This window comes from Choloepus didactylus, chromosome 2 (assembly GCF_015220235.1).
Source record: "Choloepus didactylus isolate mChoDid1 chromosome 2, mChoDid1.pri, whole genome shotgun sequence".
Classification (NCBI taxonomy): Eukaryota; Metazoa; Chordata; class Mammalia; order Pilosa; family Megalonychidae; genus Choloepus; species Choloepus didactylus.
Window position 1 is genome coordinate 231,484,580 of NC_051308.1, and position 22,735 is coordinate 231,507,314.

Below are 22,735 nucleotides of genomic sequence, written 5' to 3' on the forward strand. Positions count from 1 at the left end.
GGGTGACTCTTTGTCTGTGGCTGGGGCTTTGTGTGCCCTTGGGTATGCGCGTGAGTGTGAGCATGTGTCTGGGAGCCTTTGTCTACACCCTCTGGACTTGGAGCCCTCAAGACCCAGCCTCTGGCCCTCTCAGACCCTTTGTGCTATGGGGCTGGGGTCTTGACATGTAGGGGACAGAGACGCTGCCTTGTGAGGGGGATAACTGCTGGGTCTTGGAGCTCAACACTGGCCATAGGGGAGCCCTCAGCCTCCCTGCCCCATCAAGCTCTAGGGCCCAGGATTAGACATGGTGGGGGAGGGTAGGAGTAGAGAGGTTAAGCTGCTCACCCTACTTCTCCCTGCCTGACTACTTTGTCCATCCCTTCCCTTTACATTAATGACTTTCTTTTACTCCTTGGCAGGCCTAGAGAGTTTGGAGAACTACCTGAGGTAATTTCATCCATCCCCCTGCTTCCAGGCAAAATTATTCCTCTGCCATCCCAAACTAGTAGATGTGCCTTCCCTCTTTTTATACTGAGTTTTTAATATTTCTCTCTCTACCCACACTCACCTACCTATGACCACTTTACAGATGAGAAAACTGAGGCCTGGAGAAGGAAAGCAGCTGCCTTGAGGTCACACAGTGGAGGAGGAGCTGGAACCCAGGTTTTCCCACTTCTGCCTCCTGAACAAGGCTCTTTGAAGCCCTTGAGCTAAGAGCTCCTTCTGGGGGCTGCTAGTCTTTTAAGGAGGGGTTTCAAAAACTCCCAGAGGCCAGAGCACGTGGAGTGAAGAAACCTCTACCAAAGGCATAACTTGGAGCATGTAAAATGGGGTCCATGGAGACCGGGTCCTGCCCCTCGGCCAGATGTCCCACTTGGGGCTGTAGCCAAGGCTCTCTTGGTCTTTTCTAGACTGTTGAGAAGTCTGAGGTTACCCCAGCGGTTTGTCTCCTACAACAAAAGGCACTTCCTTGACTTCACCTTGGCTTTGGCTGACCTGTCATCCCTGTCTGCTAGCCATGTGTTAGCCTCAGTTTCTCTGGGCCTCAGTTTCCTCTTGTATAAAATGGGGATGATGAGACCACAGGGTTACTGATAAGCTGGTCCAGGGAGGGCTGTTCCCATCCCTCTTTCTTTGGAGTTAGCCTTGGAGTTGGAAGGTTTGTGAACTTCACTTAAAATTTTGGTGCTGAATTAATTGTAAGGTTGATCCTCCATTCCCCACAAAGACCGTGTTCTCTGCATCCCTGGACTAGGAGTGCGGCCTGACAAACAGTACTTTCGGATTTGCATACATCTTTGTACAGGGAGTCTTAATATCAAATTGCATTTTGATTTATGCTTGCCGTTAAAACAAATAGTAACATTTAAGACATTTTCTCAGTTGGGGAAACTGAGGCTCAAGCTCAGCAGGGCACTGGCAAAGCTAGGATTAACTTGCTGCCAAGTTTAGGGGGACCCCCAACTAGTGGGTTGGTCCTCCTGAGCCTGGGTAAGGCATAACAAATCCACATTTTGATTTTGTTCCTTCTTCCCTGGTGTTCCCTGTTGACCTGTGGTCTGAGCCTTTACTGGGGTGGGAGCTCCGGCTCTGGAGTGAGACTGCCTGGGTTCGCGTCACCTCTCTGAGCCTCATTTCTCTCATCTGTGAAATGGGGGCGATATCCGTAGCTCATAAGGTCATATCGAGGATTCTGTGACTATTACTTGTGGAGTGCAAAGTGTGATGCTGACACAGAGAGAGCTGTCTAAACCTTTTAGCTGTGCCTTCTGCTCAGGCCTGGCCCTCCCCAGCCCCCAGGCCTTGAGACAGTGAGAATTTCCCACCTTCTTCCCCTTCCGGCTGCGGACTGGCCTTTTGTGTACAGGGCGCTTCCTTTCCCAGCCAAGCTGCCTGCCCAGCCGGCACAAAAGAGGTTACATTCCCTCTCCTCCCCGGTAGCCCGTCAGCCAGGGTCACCAGGAGGGCAGGACTCAGATCCAAGACTGTGTCCGGCACAGTGTGTCATCTGGAGTTTGTGGTCTTGTTGGAGAGGGGTCCGTCCCTGTCCCTGCCTCCCTGGATATTGCTGAATGTCCAGGATGGGCCCTCTAAGTCACGGCCGTCTTCTTATGTGGATGCAGAAGCAGCCTCAGGGTCACTGGAACAATAGCCTGGAGGTGGGGCAGAGCCGGGATTCAAACCTGGGTCTGGCAGACTTCTCATCCCAAGTTCTTTCCGCCCCACTCTCGGGCTCAGTCTCCCAGGAGAAATGGGCTCATGTTCCTTGTCCTCTTCCTTGGACTGGGATACGGGAGTCGGAAGACGGGCTCAAGTCCTGCCCTGCCCCTCGGCAGGCAGTAAGGCAGCCGCTTCTTCCTTCTGGGCCTCTGGAAAGCCTTGGGCTCATGGTCTTTGAGGTCTCGCCCAGCTCACAGGCTGCCTCCGCGAGGCCTTCTGGATCAAGCGCTTGCTCACAGACCTTGGCAGAGGGGTGACATTGAAGGCTGTCTTGGCATTGTTTTTCAGGGTTGACTTCAGGGCAGCTGGGTTTAGGGTTTCATCTGTGAGACAAAGGCTGCTTTGTAGTTTCTGCCTGATTGAATTCCAGATGTATCAACCCCCAAGATGGAAAACAAGGTGGAAGAGATTTCAGGGTCCAGCGGAGAAGCCCTGGGAGGCTTGGCTTTCCTCAGCTCCTCTAGGAAGGAAGCCATGATCTCACAATCCTGTAGGACCCAACTCACTCACTTCCCAAGCATCCTGCGTGCCCCCGATGGTGCTCAGAGCCTCATGGATTTGATCTTGAGAACATCACAACACTCCTGAAAGGTAGCTGTGGTTATGCTTGTTGTACAGATGAGGAAACTCATCCTGGCAGGTGAAATGACTTGTCCCTCATCATAGCTGGAAAGTGGCATTGCTGGCACGTGAACTTGGGTCTCTATGGCTTAAAAGGTCACCACTGGTTCTACCACTGTTGAGTCCCAAATCGAGCCCAGCTTCAGTAGGGTTCTTCAGAAAGCCAAGACACCTGGTGGGGGAAGGCTGGAACAGGTAAACCTGATGGGTTTGGGGGAGCCATTGCTTTAATTTCTCTTCTCAGAATTCAGAGTTGGGTCACTGTGCTTGGAGCGTGTATGTTGTGTATGTGTGTGTGCATGTGTAGGTGTGTGCACATGCATGTGCAATCTAGAGAAGAGGAGTGGACAGTGGAGGGTCTGTAGTCACAGGAAAGTGATTCCAGGGAGGCCTCGTGGGAAGGTAAAAGGAATCATTCGCTGCAGGGGACACCTAGGACCTTCTGCTCTTCTTTTTCAGGATTTACCCACTTGATCATTCATCTGTTCATCCAGCATTTTCTGGGTCTCAAGTTCTATACTTGGGCCCTGACAACAGCACCTCATGAACTGTCCCAAGGGAGCTTGCTGAATAACTGTTAACTCAGAGCTAGAAGAGTCCTTAGAGACTGTTTAGTCCCACCACCCCCAACCCCCATTGTCCTACCCATACTTTTTTGAGAGAGAGGCAGTGACTTGCCCAAGGTTACACAGCAAGTTGGTGGCAGAGCTAGGACTCTAAGTCGGGTCTATGGACCCCAGTCCTCTCTGCTATGCTAACATACAGCTCTCACTCCCAACTGGCCACCCGCTTGCCCAGCCCTTCCCTCCTCAGCTATTTTGATGTATTCTTGCGCTTTTCTGGAGTCCTCCACAGCCTCTGTCCTGAGAGATGTCCAGAGAGCTGGGCCAGCATGGAGGGCCTGGCTGAGTTGGGCATGGCCTGCTCTGCCCTGAGATGACCCCCTTGCCCGTCCGGACTTTGCTTTCCCTTGCCGGACACTGGCTTCCTGTCCCCAGGGGGGTCTCCAGAGGTCATCTTGCTCCCTTGAGACTAGGACCAGTGTAAATCCTTCTTGAAGAGCTTACTGCCTCGGAGCATTCCAGAGCTTTCCCCTGCATGTGCCTTCCGGCATCCCCCCAGCCTTCTCCATGTGGAAGTGCTTCCTCGTCTCTAGCCGTAGTCCCTAATGTTGCATTTCCCCCTTGTTTAGCCTTCTATAGAGTCAGAAAATGAGTGGACACTGATTGCCTGAGAAGGACCCTTCCCAGGGTCTCAAGGCAGTGCCACTGGCCCCCTAAATCCCAGAAGCTTGTCCTCTTCCTGCCTAAAATTCCTCTTTCTAACACTTCGTGAGAGAGCCTGTGTCTTGACTCACATACCCTAGTTGGGACACGCTCTGCATAGAGAGGGTCTGGCTGGTCTCGTTAGGATCCCACAGGTTCTTGGGAGGAAGGCACATTCCTTCTCCACGAGTCACAGAGCCTTCTGAGCCAGAAGTGATCCTGGAGCTCAGCAGCCACCCTGGCCTCCCTTTCCTGATGGGGAAACTGAGGTTCCGGGAGGTTGAGCAGTATGTCTAAGGTCATTCAGCCAGCTGTGATGGAACTGGGCATCCTCCTTCATGGGGCAGGGCTGTTTCCATGGTTTGGGCAGGGGGTGGGTTTCCAATCCCTGCCCAGATGGGTGTCCTGGAAACAAAGCAGCCAGCTCCATGTGGCTCCCTAAAGGGAGCCCCCCTGACTCCCATTAGGCCCTGGGAAGGCCCCTCATCATCTCCAAGGGTTGGTACATACAAGGCCTGGGTGTACAGCAGTGATTAAGTTGCCTAGAGGGTGCTGGCTCCTGTAGTGGGGCATGGAAGGGGTTAAGCAGTCCTGCCTGCAGGAGCTGGACTCCCAGCTGGTGTCCTGGCCCCTCAAATCAACCAGGCCATCTGGCCCGACAGCTCCCACACTGTGCCCCATCTGTCCTGAGGCAAAGTCACCAGGAGGAGGCTTGCCTACAGCTTGTGGGCCTGCTGGAGTGGGCGTGAACTGGACTGTGTGTCTCTGAGAGTCTGGGCCCCTTGGAGAAGGCCCACCGGGCAGGCTGCCCTGGGGGCAGCTGACTTATGGTTTCTCCCAGAGGCAGGAGCAGGGAGAGTCCGGGCTCCCTTGGGCAGATGGGCCCAGGGCAAGTCTCTGCAGGTGGAGCAGATTCACCCAGGCCCTGCTTGCTGCTCTGCCCCAGGCTCCAGCTTCCTAGCTCATTTGTCCAGTAAATGCCAGTTCTGGGCCTGCTATGTGGGAGGCTCTTGGAGACTGGACAGCGCCCCAGTCCCAGCATGGGGGACAAAGCCTCTGAGGGTACGAACAACACATCTCAGCCAAGCCCAGGGCCGTGGACCCCATAGTCTCCCCAGAAGCTAGAAGTGGGGCCTGCTCGCCAAGCTGAGCAAAAGGATACCAGGTGCTTGGTACTCACCACTGTGTAGGATCCTCCTCACCCAGTGAGGTGGGTATTGTTACCCCCATTTTACAGATGAGGAGACTGAGGCTCAGGGAAGGAGAGTTACTTTTATCAGGTCACCAGCTGGAGAGTGGCCGAGCTGGGTGTCGACCCCAGATCTGTCTGATGTCAAAGTGTTTTGGAAGAAGGCATGGGGCAGGAGCCTGGGGACAGGTGCAAATGGCCTAACCCCTTTCCTCAGGCTGGCTCTGTCTAGGCCCTCTCTCAGGGCCAGTCTCTTTTTTGGCCTCATGCTGAGTCCAGGCTAGGGACTGTGTGGCCAAGGACCAAGTCTCAGTTGGGTTTGTGCTGAGTAGCGAAGCTGTGCCGGCCCTTTGGCCTGGCTGAGGTTGGAGCCTTCTGCCTCTTCCTGCCTGGGTGTTTGGGAGGACTCCTGGGGACCTGGCTACTCCCTGCCCTGGCGAGGGCCTTAGGGCTCTGCCCTCCATTGGGGCTGGGCCAGGCCAATGGAACCTCGCCTGGGGGCCACCCAGTGCCAAGGGGGGTGCACTCTGACCCCTGGAGACCAAGGCACGTGCTGGGAAGGGACATGCTCCCTGACCTTCTCCCTCCCATATGAGGCTGCTGCACAGAGAAAAGAGCCCAGGTTTGGGGACTGGCAGATCTGGGTCCTTGCCCGGTGTCCCGCATTTCGTAACGAGAGCAGGGGCAGGGGAGTTTGGGGGTTTTGAGCTTGGGCTCTGGAGCCAGACTGTCTGGATTCAAGCCCTGCCTCTACCACTTCCAAGCTCTGTGACCTTGGGCAAGGTGCTTTGCTTCCCTGGGCCTCAGTTTCCTCATCTGTAAAATGGGCACAATAATAGCACCTACCTCCTAGGGCTTTTGTGGGGGATTAAATGAGTTGTAGTGCCTGGCACATACTGACACTTTGTTATGTTTACTATTGTGGTTGTGTAATCCTGGGGAAGTCGCCTCACTGTCGTGAGCCTTAATTTCTCTATTAACAGAATGAGGGTGAGGAGAGAGAGGCTCCAGTTAGATCCTGAGTCAGGGGCTTTCCCATCACAGAAGATTCTCTGTGAGTCTGTGCTCCATTTCATTCCCCCTCCTGTCTTGAGGGGACTAACTGCTCCCTCTCCTGAGCAGGGTACCCCAGTCCCGTGGAGGTACAGGAGAACACTCCGTAGGTATGTGTGTGTGTATCTCTGTGTGCTTGTGTATAAGTGTGTGAATCTGTGTATCTGTGAGTGTGTAGGTGTGTGTAACTGTGTGTGTGTATCTGTGTGTAGGTGTGTGTAACTGTGTGTGTGTGTGTGTGTGTGAGTGTGTTGGGGGGGCTCCCACCTTCCCCGCTGGTTCATATCAGGTTGAATGCTCAGGCCCTGCCCAGCGACAGGAGGCTGGTATTAAGTAATGAGTCGGTCCCCTTGAGCTGTGTTTAGTCACTAATCCCTCTCCTAGCGCAGGCATTGCCAGCCCAATTACCTGCTCCAGCTGTGCCTGGAGACTTCCTGGACAGTTATGACAATTACGGTGCCGCGGATACAGGCAGTCCCTGCCACGAGCCACCCTCAGTTGCACAAACCCCATGTGTAATTGGTTTCCTTGGTTCTTGCCACTCTTCTTTCCTTCCTCCCTGGTGATTGCTCGGGAATGTTCTCCTCCCTCAGAGCACTGACCTGGGTCTGTCCCGGCTCTGTGCCGCCTGGCTGTGTGGCCTGGGGTGCATCATTTCACACCCCTGAGCACCAGATTTCTTGTTTCCAAATGGCCTGGTCTTCTGAGCATCTCTCTCAGATGTTCTGGAATCCTATGTTCAGGTTTTTTCCGACCCCACATGGAGCCTGTTTATGCTTGCCCAGTCTCCTTTAATGCAGGTGGGGTAAGTCTCCCCATTTTACAGATGAGGAGACTGAGGCCTGGAGAACTGGCTTGCCTGTGGCCACAGAGCCTTGGTTTAAACCCAGGGTGGGGGCATGTGTGCTGGCTCGTGCTCTGTGGGCTCCACCTGGCTGCCTGCCCCTCATTTGTCCAGGTCGCAGGTGATAAGGGGAACTTGGAGTCCTGGGCGGTTGGCCCCCCAGGGTCGCTTGGGGTATGTGAGCATGCCCTGAATGAGTGACGTGGCTCTGATGTGGAGATCACACCGTGCCACAGGCCCACAGTGCCCTACGTTTACCTGTGGGCAGCACATCACTTGGAATAAACCACAGAGAGACCCAAAGTGCGCATTACGTTTCCAAAATAGCCTTAGGAGTTGCTGTTTTTCTTGAAGCTGTAAACAACCTCTGGCTGGGGCCTCTGCACCTCCTGCTTCTTGGCCGGGGGTCCCAGAGACCTGGTGTCCAGCCCCACTGCTGGCTTCTGGACCTGGGCGAGAGCTGGAACCCTGGAGGCTAAGAGCTGACAACACTGAGGAGGGGAGGAAGGGGGGAGCCAGAGGTTGCGGGGGGTTCTTCTGGGAACTTGCCCTGTCCTGGGCAGCAAGGTGAAGTCCTAGGGATGGAAAGCCGTGGGCTCCAACTTTCCCATCATCTTCCCCACGCAAGGTAGGCCCAGGCCCCGAGGTAGATTTGGGGGATGGGGGATCTGAGTCTAGAGTTGCTAGAGGCACTGCCCAGGGAAGAGCTCCGGACTCTCCTTTCCCTGTCTCACTGGGAGGAGAAGACTCTTAATCTACTTTTATGTCCCCAGCCCTTGGCTCCAGAGTGGGCACTTGGGAAATGTTTTTTGAATCTTTCGTGGGGGAAAGAAGACGAAATCTAAGCCAGTGTCAGATGGAATTGGGCTGCAGCTGCTGCTTGGAGGATGCTGGGATTGGGCGTCTCCAAAAACACCCAGCTTGCTCAGGCTTCCTCCATGCCAGGTCTCGTGCCAGGCCCTGGGACATGGCGCTGAATTGTACAAGAGGGAGATAAGAAGTCCTCCTGTCTGTGTTTGATGGTCTCCTTTGTTACCAGGCATTGATAGCAGGGGCTGTTTTGGCACCCAGGCGTCCTGCCTGGTGTCTGGGCCCCTGGCCAGTCCACTTGGTGGAGCCACTGCCCAAGCTGAGCCACCGGTTCTTCATGCTGGGAAGACAACACAAAGATCATGTTCCATGGCTAAGCATGATGAAGGCATGTGCCTGGGACTGGAAACACTGGGATGGGGGCAGTGACTCATCCTGGGGAAGTCTTGACGGGCTCCCTGGAGGAGGTGATGAGAGAGTACCCAAGCCTGGAAATGGCCCCAGACATCTTGTGGTGGCCTGCAATTTGGAACCCAGATTCATCCTCACTGTGAGATGCTTGTTGAGTCACTTTCCTTCTCAGAGTGGCCTGTTTTATGGGGGGTGATGCCCACTTGGGCACAGCTTCTAGACAGCACTCAGAGGAAGGTGGTGCCCAGCACGTAGCCCCAGATTATGAGCGTCCACAGAGCTGCTGTTTCTCCAGAGGTGTTTTCAATAAATGATACCAAAGTGGGAGTGAGGCTGAAACCTCAGCAAATACCAGATGCAGGGAACTGGAGCAGGTGGCTCCTGTAAAAAGCCGAAACCACGGATTGGCATTGGAACAGGTGACCGGGGACAGGTGACCTGCTTGCTTGGTCCATGAAAGCCAGCAGCTGGCCCGGGAGCACACCCTTATTGCCTTGTGCCTGTCGGCAGGACACGAGGCCAGCAGGGCCCTGGCTGGCAGGTGGGACCTCTCCTGCCTGTGGACAGACTTCATGTGTTCATTCATTCTAACTAAGTCAGAGGGGTGGGCAGAAGCAGGACATTTGCTGGGTATTGCTGGTGGGAGGAATCGGTGACATTAGCATCTGCCTCCCTCATTCCCGATGGTCCCCCGGCCCAATCCAGCCAGGTGATGGCAGCACCTTGCTCGTTAACATTATCATCATCATTGTGATTATCATGGAAGCGTGGTGGCTTTGGAGCCCAACAGTCCTGGGTTCAAGTCTGGCATTGTCACTCCCAGTGCAGTACTGGACCACTCTCTCAGTCTCTCCTGACCTCTCTGAACATCTGTCATGGGGGGTCATGAGGATGACAGTGACTGCACACTTATGCTATCCCAGGCACTGTTCTAGGCACCTTTTAGACATTTTCCTATAGAATATTTGCAAAAATATGAGGTGGGCAGTAGGTGATATCATCGGGGCTCAGAGAAGGCTCAAGGACATAGAGCTGGCAAGCAGTAGAGCTGGGATTTGATCCCAGGACTCTCTGCTCTTCTCTCCACCACACACGCTGGTTTGAACTTAAGGACTAATGTCCCACTGGCTTTTGAGACTTTGCGTTTGATCAGATGCTTTGTGGTCGGTGTGGGGTGTTTGTCCAGGGATCACGGAAGGTGTTTTCTGGGGTGGGCCCTTAGAACTCATTCAGTTTGATGCCTGGCATCATGAATGGGAAAGTGAGGCTGGAGGAGGGGAAGGGATTTGCCCAAATCACACAATGAGTTAGGGGCAGAGGCAAGACTAGATACAGGACTGCCTGTTCAACGCCAGCTGCCTTGTTGCTTGAAGGTGTGTGGGGCTGGGACTGGGGGCCAGTTAGGGGCTTTTCCCCTCTTTCCCTTTCACCTCTCAGGGCCTGGCAGCTTCCTGTAGAGAGCCCCAAATATCCAGCTGCCCTGCAATGGTTGCCTGTGGTTACCAGGAGGCAGACAGGGAGAGAGTGTGGATGACTCCGTGCAGCTCATCCCCACTGCCCGTTGGCAGACTCACTTTTCTCTTTGCTGGGAAAATTCTCTAGCAACTGAATTTCAGTGCAGCCTCCATGAATTGCTGCCAATTCATGCTGCCATTCTCACCTCTGGTGAGAGGGTCAGGACAGGATGGGGAAGTGTCCCTGCTTGAGTGGTCCAGGCCTTTACCTACCCTGGGTCCCTCCCTCCCCCAGGTAAGCACACTCAGGTAATGTCTGTGATGCCTGAATGGGCGCCGTTCATCAGGGGCACCTGTGTGCCAGCCCCTCACTTGAGCCTGCTCATTTCATCTGCCCACGAACCCTACAGGGTAGGAGTTGCTACCCCCATTTTACAGAAGAGGAAACAAGTTCCTAGCTAGGGGTGAGTGGGCCCTCTGGGCATCACACAGTGGCAGACAGCTTTCTTAGTCTGCCTGCCCTTCCTAGTGGGGTTGGCAGAGACTCTCGTAACCTTTGATTCCGTAAGGCCTGTGGGCCTTGTGATAAGCCCTCAGGAACCATTTGTAGAATGAAGGAGGGATAAATGAACGCATGCTGCCATCCATCCCTGCTTGTTGGCAAGGGACAGAAAGCACGGGGGTTGTGGGCAGACCTCGGAGTCCTGCAGCTACGACCCAGGTTTAACTCTGGCATCCCCAGGCTGTCATCTCCTTGGTGCCTCAACAAAGGGCCACATCCAGGGGCTGCAAATAGTGCTGCAATTACTGTCTCTAGAGGGATTGGTGGGAATCATATTATAGATGGGGAGACTGAGGCCCGGGGTAGGGAAGGGACTTGCCTTGGGGTCATACAGTTGATTAGCAACAGTCGGGACTCAAACCAGGAACTCCTGCTTCCTAGCCCGGCACCCTCTCCTCCCCAGGGTGCTTCCCTGTGGACCTCAGACCCCCTGCCCCCCACCCCCCAGCAGCCTTGCACAGAACCTGTCCTGTTGGATCCCTGGAGGAGGATGTTTCAGGGTGAAGGCAGTTCCCTGTGTCTGTATGGGTGGCAGGGTGCCGGGTGGAGAGGCTACTCAACCCCAGCCCCCGTCACCAGCTCACAGCCCGTGCTCTGGCCTGCCCGGGCCATTACCACCCGCTTGTAATGGAATTGGCTGCCCTGGTTAAGTGTTCACATTAAATTAATGCCTCCTCCGTGGAGACAATCAGTTGGCATTTAATTTGTGTTTCCCTCTGCAGGCAGCAGAGTTCAGCTGGGCAGCTGGGCCTCTGATGGGCACATCTGTGTGGTGTTCCTTCCCTGGGATCGGGGGCTCCTGGGGATGGGGCAGCGCTGTCCACAGGGCGGAGAAGCCATGGTGAGTGCTGAGAGAGGCGGTAGGGCCAGCAAGGTGTGGGCCCTGGGGCCTGGGCAGGCAGGGGGCCCATGGGAGAGTTGGAGGAGGTGACAGGCAGGTTGCTTGAGCTCACTGGCCCTCCATTTTCCAGGCAGGGAAATTGCTCATACTAAGTCGAGTGGGAGAAGGAAGTTGGGATGTGAAAAGCATGTAGCAGCTGGGAGAGCAAGCACCCCATGTTAGCCGTCTCCCGTCCTTTATTCCCAGCCCCACGCCACTCCCACTGCTCTTTTTGCTTATCTGTATTTCTTTTTCCTGCCACAAACATGAGTTGTTTATGGTATTGAAAAAGCATCAAAAAAGCAAAAAAAACACACCCAAAAACAACAAATAGAAAACACGTGTTGGTGAAGAAGTGGAGAAATTGGAACCCCTGTGCATTGCTGGTGTGAACGTAAAATGGTGCAGCTGCTGTGGAAAACAGCTTGGGGGTTCCTCCAAAAGTTAAACATAGAATTACTGTATGACCTGGCAAGTCCACTCTTAGGTGCATATACCCCAAAGAACTGAAGACAGGGACTCGAAAGGATACACGTACACACGTGTCCATAGCAGCAAAAAGGTAGAAGCAGCCCTAGTGTCCAGCAGTAGATGGATGGAAAAATGAATTACAGTGTCTGCATGCAGTGGAACATTATTCAGCCATAAAAAGGAATGCAGTACATGCTACAATGTGGATGAAGCTCAGAAACATTGTGCTAAGTGAAAGGAGCCAGACATATTGCATGGTTCTATTTATATGAAATATCCAGAATAGGTAAACCCATAGGGATAGAAAGCAGATCAGTGGTTGCCAGAAGCTTGGGGACTGGGGGAGGTGGAGACCAGAGTTGAAGGGAGAAACTGCTTAAAGGCACAGAGTTTTATCGGGGGACGATGGAAATAATTTTGGAACTAGATAGAGAGGGTGGTTGCACAATAGTATGACTATACTAAATGCCAGAATTGTTCACTTTAAAATGGATACTCTTATGTGAATTCCATCTCAATAAATTTAAAAAGGGATGGTGGTGGTGGTGTGAAATGAGAGAACTGACTCAGTCTGGGATTTTTGAACCCTCTAGAAGGGCTTGGAAGAAGCAAGTGCGGTGAAGGGTGGGGGTGCTCCAGATTTTCACCTGTGGCCCTGATCCCCACAGAGAGTGCACTCTGATCTGTGTTACCCTTCTGTCGCTGTGCATCTTTAAGTGAAGAAGGGGTTCCCACGGGCTGTCTCTGTGCTGGCAGCCTCTTCCTCCAGCTCGGGTGTTATGCGAGAGGAGAACCTGCCAGACTGGGCACCTGGGCTCAGCCCCACCTCTGCCACCCGTCTGCTGCGAGGTGTTGGGCAAGGTGCTGCCCCACGCCCTCTCCTCAGTCCAGGGACTGGATAGTGGCAGTGCGGAGCAGGGGGACAGGGTCCATGTGAGATCTCCTGGGGTCGGAGCCGCTGGGCTCCAGCCTACCCCCTGGCCGCCCCTGCTGCAGTAGAGTGAGCTCCCCGTGGCCAGGGTGGAGTAGAGAGGACACGGGGCCCATGGCCTGTAGAGAAATCAGCTGCTCTCTGCCTCCAGCTGCCCACGCTTGGCCCAGAATGGAGTTTTCCACTGACAGTTCCAGCCCAGCCTCACCTGAGCTGTTTCCCATCCCTGGGGTGAGTCAGCCTGGATGTGCCCGCCACTCACCTGCCCTGGCAAGGTGGGGACCCTCCCTGTGGCTCCCTCCCAGCTCTCCGTCTGGCAGTGAGAGCCACAGTGCTCTCAAATTCAAATCCAGCTGCTGAGCCTTGATTGCTCCGCGCCAGGGGTGGGCCTAGGTGTTTTCACCCAGTGTCTCAAATGGAGGGCGTGTTATGTGAATTCCGTCTCAATAAATGTAAAAAGGGGTGGTGGTGATGGTGTGGAATGAGGAATGGAGTTGAGATGGAATTCACTAGAGGGGGTGGTGTGCTCCCCTCTTACAGGTAAGGAAACCAAGGCCCAAAGAGGGTGTCTGACTTGTCCAAGGTCCCACAGCCGGGAAGTGGCGGGGTCGGGACTTGAACCCATGTCTCTTGCGGCTCAGGAGTCTCCAGGACTCTCTCGCCAGAGGCCCCAGGGGTTTGGAGCTGTCCCCAGAGCTTCAATTGCCTTGCTGAGCTGCACCCACTTTTCTCTGAAGCTGGAGTCCCAGAGCCTCTTTCTCTGGTGGGACAGGAAGTGAAAAGTCTGTGAGTCAGCCCCTCTGCCGGTGACTCCAGCTCGGGTCTCCGCGGCTCTGCAGGCCAGGCTTTGTCAGCCCCTTTCCTGTGGGTCTGTGTGTCATCAGGAGCAGATGGGGGCTGAGGAGGGGTGGGCGCCGGCCCCGCCTGCTGCTGGGGGTGGGGCCCGGGCTGCAGCTGCCCCCCCCAGGGCCCCGCCCAGACGTCTTGACCCTCTCGTGGCCGCAGCTGCAGCGGTGGCTCCCCAGGAATGCCGGGAGGTCACATCTGGCGGGGGCCGTGCTGCGGCCTCCCCCCTCCCTCTCTGCCCACCCTCCCCTCTCCCTGCACTGGGTCCTGCTAGGCTGGTAGCTGAAGTGCAGAGTCATTTCCTCCCCATGCCCTCCGACATCCCCGCCTCCCCTTCCCAGCCCCCCAGAGTGGGGCGGGGTGAGGACGGGGGCTGTGGGAAGCAGAAGAGGGGAGGTTTCGTCTTCTCCCTGCTCGCTTCCTTCCGGAACGTCCCACCTCCTGGCCTGGTGTCTCCCGGGAGGGAGGTCTGGAGCCGGGTGGGCGGGGCACTGAGCCGGGTGCTGGGAACCCGCTCCCCGGAGCCCCCCGGATGGGATGGGGCAGACTGAAGCCCATTCACGGGGAGAGGGGCTTCCAGACCCTCCGCCTCCCTGGCCTAGCAGCCCTGGCTGGGGGGAGGGGCAAGCAGGGGCGGAGGAGTGAGTGTAGCTTGTACTTATTCATTCATTCATTCAACGAGTTCACTCCAATTGACTGTTTACCAGGGGCCGGGTGGGTTTAGGTGTGGGGGTACAGCAGTGAGCCCACTCCTCACCAGGATTGCAAGCCGTTCTCTGCGGGCTGTCTGGAGGGGCTGGGCCCCTTGTATTTTGGCAGCACCTACTCTGGCCTCTCTTTTCCCACCCAGGGTCAGGGTCTCACCCCTTGTTTCCTGATTGCCCCACCCCACCAGGCCCTGGCTGTCTCAAGGCCTCCCAGAATGCGTGCTGGAGGGCCTCCCCCTGCTGCCCACTTGCTCGCACCCACACCTAGCTCCAGGCAACCCTGTCCTCTAATTTCCCTGCTTGTCGTTTCGCTCGGGCTCAGAGACCCCCCCCCCAAGGCTGTCCTTCCCCTTGTCCTGCATTCCTGTCCCTCCTGATGCCGTCTTGTGGGTCTCTCCTGGAAGGGTTCCAGGGGTCTGGGGGTGCTGTGTGCCAGCCCGTCCTCCGTGGGGTCCTAATTCCACATTCAGTTGAGAGTTCCAGGCAGCGGGAGGGTTCGGACACTTCGGTCAGCCCTAGAGGGGTTTGAGTTGCAGAGGGCCAGGAGATGGGCCGAGGGCCAGTCCCGTCCACCAGGCCCGCCCATGGCTGGGGCCCGTTGCATGACCATTAGCGGGTGTGGGGAACAGAGGGGTTGTTATTGAGTGTCTGTGGGGTGTGTAGGGCACACACTGTCTCATTCACAGATGGAGAGACCCAGGCTCTGGAGACGGGGGCGGAAGTCACACTCACGTGGCCGAGGGAAAGACAGAGCTGGGAGCCACACTCTCATACGCCGCCTCCTGCCAGGGAGCCGTGGCCAGGCCAAGGGAGCGGTCCCTGCCGTCCACTCACAGGGAGGCAGTGTCCCTCCCTGGACCGCGCTTCCTTATCTTTACAGTCAGAGGTTGGTTTAGATGAGCTCCGTGGTCCCCTTAGCTTCAACTTTTAGTGAATCTGAGCTTCCGTTTTCTTCTCCGTGAAATAGAAACAACCGTTTCTCCCGGGTGTGGGATCTGGGCTAAGACACTTCATTGTCTTGTGCTTCAGCTTCTTCATCAGTAAAATGGGGATAATAATAACCCCCCTCTTGAGATTATTGTGAGAATTAAATGAGGTGATGCATTCAACGAGTGTTAGCTGTTGTGATTAGTGCTGTGTCATGACCATTTTCATTATGACTGTCATCACCACCACACTCTATCCTGCCTGCTCAGAGGCTGGGGTGAACACCCGTGGGGCAAGAGCATTTTGAGAGACTGGAGGGTGTCTGCAGGGGGAGGAGAGCATCCTGGGTGATGAGGAAAGTTCTCAGTGCTGTGCCTGGGACAGCAGACCCTGGTAGTCAGGCCAGCCCCAGGGGGGCCAGGGCTGGGGTCCCGAGCACTTTTGGGGCATGGAGAAGGTGGAGGGAAGTCAGCCTCCCAGTGGAGCCCACCGCTCTCCCTGGCACCTGGGGCCGGCTCCTTTGGGCGAGAGTGGTGCACAGTGGGGTGCCCCGGCCAAGCTGCCCAGGAGATGGGATCCTGGGGCCCGGCCAACTCGGGCTAAGACTAGATGGAGTTCAAGGAGGGAAAACCATCAAAGTGGATGCTGAGGCTTAGGGAAAAGATGACATTTGAGACAAGCCTGGAGAATGGATAGGATTTCAGGAGGCTGAGGAGGGAAAGGGAAGTGGATTACCCACTGTTCTCATCTGCAAAATAGATGCAGATGGGGAGGATTGTGTGATGTTTTAGATGGAGGGATGGAAGGGTGGGATGGATGGATACCTGACATGGGTAACAGCTCCAAAAAGGTGGTCAAGACATGTCTCTCCTCTCTTTTCTCTTATTTGATGCTTGCAGTTTTATGAGCTGTGACATCAGACGGGCAGGGGTGCCTCTGAGTGATTCAGGCCACCTTGGCCTGGATTCAAATTGGCAGTGTGCTCTGGGCTTTCATTTCTGCACCTGTAAAGTGGGAAGGAAGATTTCTCAGTGTGGGAGGCAGTGGGACTGAGCAGGCCTATTCACAGGCCCTGACTGCCCGGCAGAGAGAGTTGGGATATGCATTCACCCCCATTTCCTCCAGGGATAGGTCCTTCTCCTCTGGACAGAAGGGGCTCCTCCACATCTGGCAGAATGGCTCCTGGACTGCTGAGGGAGACTTGGGGGGACACACCCTCATGGCCCAAAGGTTGCTTTTCAGTTCAGCTGGGCCCTCCTGCTCCAGCTCTCAGCCACAGGCATCTCAGGCAGCGCTTTCGACCATAGAGGGCTCAGGGGTTGGGTGTGAATCCAGGCTCTCCATTTCCTGGCTGTGATGCCCTTGATCAAGTCGTTCTGCCTCTCTGAGCTCGTTTGCTCAACTGTGGACTGGGTGTGAGAATAGGGCCTGCACGGGACAGTTAACCTCAAAGGAGACCCATCACCAACCCCCTGACCCACCATGGGTGTATCCCCTTCTGATTGCAAACAGGGCCATTCGCCAGTGCCTTCCTGTTGCCCCATCTTGGTTGACATGCCCTCCCTGCTGAAACCTTACTCTTTGTGGGCAGATCCGGGTCAGGGAAAGGGATTTGCTTGGGAAGCAGGTGTTGAAGTTTCAGAGCCGACAACTGGGTTGACCAGTTTTCTGTTAGGCTGAGAGCTCCCTCTCTCTGGGCTGAGTTGTTGTGAATGTGGGGTGTCGGGGGCCCCTTAAGAAACCCATCACCCATCCTTTCACCTCAGTCAGCCAGAGCAGCTGAAGGGCAAAGCTTTTTTGCACTGTCAACATCAGAGCTGGCCAGGCCAGGCTGTCCCCACTGCTGCTGCAGAAAGGGATGTAGGTGTGGGCAGCAGGTTCAGGCCGTCAAGCCAGCTGCTGTCAACACGTGAGGGTCCGTCCTCAGCCTCCTGGGAGCAGGCGAGCCGGTTGCCCACCCAGCCCAGCTTTAGAAATAAAATGCCCATAAAATCATTTGTGCAAGCTCATCTGCTTGGGATGCAGCTCAGTGAACTCCCATGAGGTATGGGGCATGTGCAGGACTCGAGGCTTGGGTGGCGGAGGGGAGAGGTGCAAGGGGAGAGACGGGGTCATCGTGTGGTGTCTCGGCAGCTGGCCACTCAAAGTGCGGCCCGCGGAGCAGCACCGCCAGGGCTCATGAGAAATGTGGCCTCTGTGCCCACCCCGGACCTGCTGAATCAGGCCTGCATGCTGCCAAGATCCCCAGGTGACTTGTGTGCACGGTGAAGTTCGAGACGTGCTAGATCCAGACCCACCTCCATCTGAGTCCCGGTTTCCTGCTTTCTGGCAAACACACTACTTCACCTCTCTGAACCTCAATTTCCTCATCTGTAGAATGGGCCTGGGTAAAAATCCTCTACCTGAGAGGGTTAATAATTCACAGTGGGGATTAAAGCAGGGGATCTGTGTGTACGATGCCCCCAGCCGAATGCGTGGGACCCGGGCTGTGCTTGCCAATAAATAGTTGCTCTTGCTGAGAATGTGTCTGGCGATCCAAAGACATGGACTCACGTTCTTAAACTGGGCTGACCTTTGGGCAAGTTGCTTTCCCTCTCTGGGCCTCATTTTCTCTGTACAGTGGATCTTTGACCCCTGCTCTGCCTTCCTCATGAGAAGGTTAATCAAAGGAAAGGTGAGGGGGTGCCTAACCCCAAGAGACTGTCTGGGGAGTGGGGGGTGTGGTGGTGAGACGCTGCCTGGGTCTGAGCGACAAGACCTATCGTTCTTCACTCCCCGCTGCCCCCTTCTCTGCCACTCCCGCTGTTGCCCTGTTGCCGCAGGAGCTAGGCCCCCAAAGCCAGGCTGCAGCCGCCCGCCCTGTGCAGCGGCTTTGGAATGGAGTCCCCTTCCCCCAGCAGAGCAGCGCGTCCAGGAGAGATGATTCAGCTTGGGACCTGTGTTCTGGGCCTTCGCCTTCCTTGTCGGAAGCCCCAGATGCCCCATGCTGCTGGGTCGGGGGAAGGGCGGCCTGTGTACTTCTCCCCACGTGGGAATCCGGGCCACCACATTGGGCCTGACCTTCTCAGCGAGAGTGGCCTGGGGCTGGAGTCCTGGCCCTGCCTCGGGCACACAGGATGTCCTTGGGCAAATTACTTGTACACCCGGGGCCTCAGTTTCCCTTTCTCTACAATGAAGGGGTCTAGTGTGGTAGTCCCACCGAGGTTAGAACCTCCGAGTCTCTCACTGTCCCTCGTCAGCTTCCCCTCTTCCCTTTGTGCCTGGTAGGAGCCCCAGCCCTGCTGCCCTCCGGGCTCTGGACCCTGGGGCCAAGTCCACAGCAAATCTAGGCCTGGCAGCCTCTGTCAGGAGCTGGTAAAAGACCAGAGAGAGCGTGGGGGTGGGGGGCACATCTTTCTCCTCTGGGAGCCCTGGCATGTGGCGGAGGGGAGGAATTTTCCTCTGTGTGTGCAAACAGTATCTGTTTTCTCTTGTTTCCAAAAGCTGGTGACGTAACTGTCTCTTCATCTATTCCTCCCCTCTGGCCTATTTTTAGCTGGTCCCGAAAGCATCCTAAAAGGCTTCTAGACCGGCCATGTAGGGAGGGTGGCAGTGGGGTGAGGGAAGAGAGGCTCGGCTGTCTGTCCCAGGATGGAGGGAGGGAAGGAGCCTGCCCTGGGCTCCTTTGGGGAGGGACTCTGCGTGGGAAGAGCCGGGTTGGGGCCCTGGGGGCCTGGTAGGTCCCTGTCTATGGGGAGCCCGGTGAGGAGGTACAGAGGGCTCAGTCTGGAGCCCGACTGCCTCCATCCTGACCTTGGGCTTGTAAGTCTGTGCCTGGCTTTCTCCACCTGTAATGGGGGATAACGGTGGTACCTAGGCCCTGGGGTTGTCGTGAGGATGGAGCGACCTCGTGTAGAACAGCACCAGGGCAGAGTGAGCAGGTGACAAAGCTGAGCTCTTAAGGTGACAGTTAGAATCATCACCCGACCCCAGGGAACCAGTTGCTGCTGGGGGTACACCGTGAACCTGGTTGTGCCTTCTCCCCTCTGGCTGTTTCTGTTCAGCTTCAGCCGCTGTGCGCATGAATGAGTTAACACAGGTAAAGCACTTGGAACGTGGCCACTTGCAAACAAGTGGTAAATAAGGAAGAGCTGGGCTTTTTGGTTTTGTGTTGGTTTGTTTCAATGTAATGAAATAGACCTAGGTTTGAATTCCAGCCCCACCACCGAGTGGCTGCATGTCTTTGGGCAAGATGTTTAACCTCTCTGAGCCTCAATTTGCTCATCTGTAAAATGGGACAATATGTGGGAGATTTCTGAGTTGATTAGGGTTTGCCTTCAAAAGTGCAATGTTTAGCACAATAAAAGTTTGTTTCTTGTGGGTGCAAGGAAGAACTTGAGCATGGGGCTGCCTGCAGCCTTCCTAGTTTCTGAGGGCCAGTTTTATTGCCACTTCTTGCAGTAGTAGTAGGAATATAGCATTTGCACGCACTTTACAGTTTGCATGGGATGGAGGTGTGTGTGGTGGGTCTTCCCACTTTTGTCTCCTCACAGTGCCGTGCACAAGCCTCAGGCATGGTACTCTGCACTGCCACCTGCTACAGGTGGCTGGCCGCCCTCCAACACGCCCCCTCTCCCCTGTACCCACCTCTCCGGGACAGGCCCAGAGTAGGTGCTGGCTTTGGGGGCTGGACTGCTAGGGGAGGTCACCATCTGACTGCCTGTCCTTCTTGGTTCTTGCAGATGGGAGGAGGAGCTTGCCAAGTGCATGAACCTGCAGACCATGGTGGACACGCTGCAGGAGGTAAGAGCCCCCGGAGGTCCCAACCCACAGAGGCACGCAGAGAGCGTAAAGGGGCAAAGCTGGGATTGTTCCTGGTGCTGTCTCTCCTCTCTGTTACTTCCTGGTGCCTCAGTCTCTCCTCTGTGGACTCAAGATGCCTCTTCCTCTTCCCCTGGTTGTAGGCCAGCATGGTGTTGCAGAAAAGCTCAGATACAGGAGTTGGGAAGACTGGGACCAAGTCCTGACTCTGTCCCCAGCTTGCTGGAGGACCTTGAGGCAGTGACTCCCCTGGGGCTTGGACTTGATGGTTGCTAGGGGCCTGAGGGCTCCCCACGGGTATTGAGGACGTTTTCCCTGCTGCTCTGACTCTGCAGCTCTGCGTTCCGGGTCCTGCAGCCCACCCGCCCGCGGTGTGCCCTAAGTAGCTCTCTCGACCTTCTCGGCCTCTCTTTTCCTCCTGGTCAAAAGGGGACAAGAGCAGTGGCCCCTCGAGAAAGCATGAAAAGTTTTTAAAAAGATTTCTTAACTCCTTTCTGGTGTTTACAGTATTTTATCTTTTAAGAAAAATTAGAGACATTAAAATAATACAAATGTGCAGAAGGAAAAGAGTAAACGCCCTCCTTTTGTAAGAAGATTCTTTTTTCTTTACAAACGTAACATGTTCACGGTCAGACATTTGGAAAATTCAGAAAAGCACAGAGAAGAAAATAACAATCGCCTCTTCCTCCCCTCCAAGTTGATCAACTGTTATACAACCTTCCAGTCTTTTCTGTGCAAATACACACACACTGTAGATGCACATGTCAGGTTGAAACACATGGTGTTGCCATTTTGGAGATCAGAGATCGCCAAATATTGACAATTTCACATGAATCAACCTAATATGTATACATTTAATTTATTTTTAATTAATTTTATTTATACACTTTCCATATCTGCCAAACACACATGTTCCCTTCTCCCCTTGCTCCATGCCCTGGTGACTCCTAATCTACTACCTGCCTCTGCGGATTTCCTTTTTCTGGACATCTCTTTTAGGTGACATCATACAATATTTGTCCTCTTGTGTCTGGTTTATTTCACTGAGCATAATGTTTTCAAGGATCTTCCAGACTACAGCATGTCTTAGGACTTCATTCTTTCTTATGGCCAAATAATATTCCATTATGTGTGTGTACCACATTTTGTTTATCTTCTCACTTGTTGATGGTCACTTGGACTGTTTCCACCTTTTGGCTATTGTGCATAATGCTGCTGTGAACACTGGTTTACAAGTATCTGTTTGAGACAGGGTTCTTCACTTTCTTTGGGTATATAGAAGTGGAATTGCCAGGTCATATGGTAATTCTATATTTAACTTTTCTGAGGAACAGCCATATCGCTTTCATCAACCTCATAATTTAACACACTGAAATCATTTGTTACATTAACAATGTAACAATGTTCTTTTTCTATTAATATCTGTCATGGATTCTTCCATGCAATAAATATTCCTTTGAAAAGTGTTTTAAGCTGAGCAGTGCCTGTAGCCAGCGGGACTCAGCGGGAAGCCAGGCTGGGGTGACGCCTTGGCACCCCATTTCTTGGCATACAGGTGACTGGCCCAGTTGGACATTGGGTGTCCAGGGCTCTGGAGCTGGGTGTCCAATCTTCCCTGCCCTTTGGGGTGCCTGGTCCCCCTAAAGCCTCCCCCAATCTCCATTCCCAACAGGCAGCGCAGGAGGCTGAGGCCATCCAGGAGGAGATGAACGAGAAGATCGAGCGGCTCAAGGCTGAGCTGGTGGTGTTTAAGGGGCTCATGAGTGACGTAAGTGCCACAGCCACCGCCCCCGGCGCCATGACTCCCCCACCCCCATCATGCAAAGTGCTTCATTCACTCCGAGGCAGAGGAGCTCGGCTTCTAGTTAGAATCCTGGCTGGCTGCGTTTGACCCTTGAGGATGACAGATGCATCGGAGACCAGGCGCCCTCCTCCCCGCCACCCTCCCCACTTCTGCTCCCCCTCCGTCTGAGTAGAGATGCATTAATCTGCTGCTTAACCCATCCTGCCCACCCCAGGGCTCCCCTGACGGTCTGTGTGTGTTCGACGGGGCTCCTTCCGGCTCGCCACTGATGGGGGCAGATGGGGGCAGATGGGGGCCGCCGGCCTTGGTGTCTGGGCATGGTGGGGGTTAGGGGGAGCTGGCAGGTTGGAACCCGACGTGGGGATGAGGGTGAGCCCCTGACTCCGGACTCTGCCAGCCTGCGAGACTCCCCAGTCCCTGCGGCCTTCAGCAGGGTTGCTTTGTAGAGTTGGGAAAGGCCGGTTCATTCTTCTGTGTGTCCTTTCGACAATCCAGGGTCCCTCTGAGTAACGGAGGTGAAGGGGGGCTGTTGGCAGTGAAGGCCTTCTTTCTGCTGGGGACCTGGGCTTCCTGCCGCCTTCAAGCAGTGGGCAGAATGTGGGGAGAGCCCGCCAGAAAGGGAAGGAGCCCCAGGTTCGGGTGACTCGGCCTGGCTCCATTGCTGAGGTGGGGAGGGCTGGGTGTGCTTAGAAGCAGCCTCCCGGAGTCCCAGGTGGAGGCCACCTGGCTTCTCCTCCTTCGTGTTCAAGGGGAACCTGCTCCCCCATTCTAACTGCGGTGGGAAAATCCAGGAGAGAGCGCCGCCGGCAGGCATCCTTGGGGGCACAGGTTGGGCATGCGGACTGGGAAAAGAAGGGAAGTCTTTAGAATTTCGAGTTATCTTTCTTTGCTATTTGCTTTTATGAAATAAGCACTGGCTCTGTGAATCTCCTGAGAGGATGTCTCGTAGCCCTTAGGG

At 55.0% G+C, this 22,735-nt stretch overlaps 1 protein-coding gene across 1 annotated transcript in view; it reads left to right on the forward strand.

Moving 5' to 3' along the window:
* Positions 1-22,735, forward strand: part of IFFO2 (intermediate filament family orphan 2) — a 44,720-nt gene that overhangs the window by 11,665 nt on the left and 10,320 nt on the right. Inside the window, 2 exon segments of the mRNA XM_037828358.1 lie at positions 19,895-19,955; positions 21,646-21,741. Coding sequence (XP_037684286.1) covers positions 19,895-19,955; positions 21,646-21,741 — 157 coding nt within the window.